The sequence below is a fragment of the Rhinopithecus bieti genome, unplaced genomic scaffold (genome assembly GCF_001698545.2).
Source record: "Rhinopithecus bieti isolate Rb0 unplaced genomic scaffold, ASM169854v2 scaffold_4781, whole genome shotgun sequence".
Lineage (NCBI taxonomy): Eukaryota > Metazoa > Chordata > Mammalia > Primates > Cercopithecidae > Rhinopithecus > Rhinopithecus bieti.
In genome coordinates this window covers 1,226,611-1,229,346 of record NW_016805181.1, presented here as the reverse complement: position 1 = coordinate 1,229,346, position 2,736 = coordinate 1,226,611, and the positions used below count along the sequence as shown (strand labels likewise).

The 2,736-nt window shown below is 35.2% G+C and overlaps 1 protein-coding gene across 1 annotated transcript in view; it reads left to right on the top strand.

Annotated features, from left to right (window-relative positions):
- NBAS (NBAS subunit of NRZ tethering complex) overlaps window positions 1–2,736 on the top strand; it is a 399,905-nt gene that overhangs the window by 94,562 nt on the left and 302,607 nt on the right. Inside the window, 2 exon segments of the mRNA XM_017871408.1 lie at window positions 1,428–1,608; window positions 1,610–1,619. Of these exon segments, the coding sequence (XP_017726897.1) occupies window positions 1,428–1,608; window positions 1,610–1,619 (191 nt within the window).

Here is a 2,736-nt window from a genome sequence, read left to right as displayed (position 1 = left end):
AAAAAAAAAAAAAAAAAAAAAAAAAGCTTTTAGTTCACATTTAAAGAAGATTAAAAATATTGATTAATATTATGCATCAGGTTCCATGCTTTGAATTATCTGCTTTAGTTAAATAATCATCCAAAATATTCATCCAGACATATTTTTGAGGAAAAGTAATCAAGTCAAAGCAGAAATTAGAATTTTATTTTAGTGATTTGCTCCTCTTTCTTTCTACTTCACACTTAGTGATAAGCCCCAGGAACTCTGCCTTTCACATTTTCTTGAAATTCCTTATTTACATGGATTGTCTTAGGCTTACTTGGGAAAAAAGTGTTGTTAGAGCTCTTTATTTTCCTTAAAATAATGAGTCTCATGGTTCTGAATTCCATATTTAAAATCTCTTCTAGTGTAATGTTTAAATATGTTGTTAAATTTATGGTTTATTTTTACCTTTAAACCATATCATATGTTTTGTATAACAGATGATGTTCAAAAATGTACAGTAAAATTATAATAAATATGGCATTGCCTTTTGAATACCTTAGTTTGGTGAACCATAATTCCTTTTCTTTTCTTTTTCTTTCTTTTTTTTTTTGGCAGAGTCTCGCTCTGTCACCCAGGCTGGAGTGCAGTGGCACCATCTCGGCTCACTGCAACCTCCACTTCCCGGGTTCAAGTGATTCTCCTGCCTCAGCCTCCCCAGTAGTTGGAAGTACAGGCATGTGCCACCATGCCTGGCTAATTTTTGTATTTTTAATACAGATGGGGTTTCACCATATTGGCCAGGCTTGTCTCAAACTCCTGACCTTGTAATCTGCCCACCTCAGCCTCCCAAAGTGCTGGGATTACAGGCATGAACCACTGCGTCTGGCCCATAATTCATTTTCATTTCTAAAGATTCTTTGCTAGCCATACATTTTTTTTTTCCCTCTCTGATTAGTTATAAGTTTAAGAGGAAATCAGCACTGGAAACTATTACATATCTGTCTTATATTTTTCTAAAGGGTATATTTCTCTCAGTGTTTGACTGAAAGTGGTATATGTACATTTTTCAAAACATTATATTACTTTCATGTGTGCACACCTGGTACACACCTGCCTTTCAACTTAGGTTGAAAGTGGTGACACATCTCTCTCCTGAGTATATTCTTGAGATGAAAGACCCTAGTTTATTTGCCTTTGTATCCTTAGAGCTTTAGACCTAGACTGACAAATCGTTGGCACCCAATTTGTCAAGTGAATTACCATTTTATACCTCATAGAGTAAAATTTTGAGGATGACTTACATTTTAATTTTTCTTATTTTTTTCTTATTGTTTACCATACCATTAAGGGCCCAAATAACATAGGTAAATTTGGTTTTAAAATTGATTCTTATACTAAATATTTTGAATTTAAACCACATTAGCAGATGCATTTGTATTGATTTGTTTTTCCCTTGTTAGATAAAGAGTCCTTTTACCCACTGATAGATGTCAATTGGTGGGCAGACAGTGCAGTGACTTTAGCTCGATGCTCTGGTGCTTTAACTGTTTCGTCGGTGAAAACTTTGAAGAATTTACTGGGAAAATCCTGTGAGTGGTTTGAACCATCACCTCAAGTCACTGCTACCCATGATGGGGATTTTAAGTTTGGAGGTAAGGCTTTTCCCCTTTATTTGAGAATAGTTATATATTTACCCCAAAATTTAAATATCTGGTTTTATTTGAGTTGTCTTATTATCTTGTCTTTAAAACAAAATCTGTGATTGGAATCAGGTAATGGTTGCAGTATAAAAAATTCGTTTTTTAGTGAATAAAAAATCGTAATTTAAGATAATGAAGAAAATTTGTTGTCATTTTGCTTTGTATAAAGTATTTCTTTTTCACTGAAATGATAGATTTTTTCTCCCCTGGATTAGTCATTTTAAAATGTAGAATGGTATCACTACCGAAGAAAATACTCTAACCTATTTCTAAAAGCATGGCAACTTAAAGTTTTGATTCTTTTAGTAAGGAAACTTGTTTATCATGACAAAAGACTTGAAAATAGAGGCTAGTTCTTTAAAGTTATCTTTTGGTCATTTCAAAATTGTATTTTAAGTCTTTCAAGGGTAACAACCTTTAATAGCTTTCACTTTAGCAATGCAGATTGACATATTTTTTACTCTGAAGTTTGTTTTGGAGTCTAAAGATGTTCCTTAAAGAAAACTATGACTTAAAATCTAAGCCAGCTCTGTTAAGTCTGAATGAAAGTTACCTTGAACAGCCAGGCTTTCAGACTCAGAACTTAGAGAAGCTGTTAGACATTTTTATAAAGGGGTGAGGGAGAGCTATTCTTGGTAAAGCAAACGTAAGTACCTTTATGTTCATTCTCCGAGGAGATGAAAACAGATCATCAAATTATCAGGTACAAGACCTGATAATTATAAGTACAAGAGCATATTAATGACCTGTTATTAAAACAGGCTTTAGACTGGGCACAGTGGCTCACACCTCTAATCCCAGCACTTTGGGAGGCCAAGGCGGGTGGATCACTTAAGGTCAGGAATTCGTGACCAGCCTGACCAACATGGTGAAACCCTATCTCTAGTACAAATACAAAAATTGGCTGGGTGTGGTGGTGGGTGTCTGTAATCCCAGCTACTCGGGAGGCTGAGGCAGGAGAATCATTTGAACCTGGGAGGCGGAGGTTGCAGTTGGCTGAGATCGCGCCACTGCATTCCAGCCTGGGTGACAAAGCAAGACTCCATCTCAAAGAAAAAAAAAAAAAAAA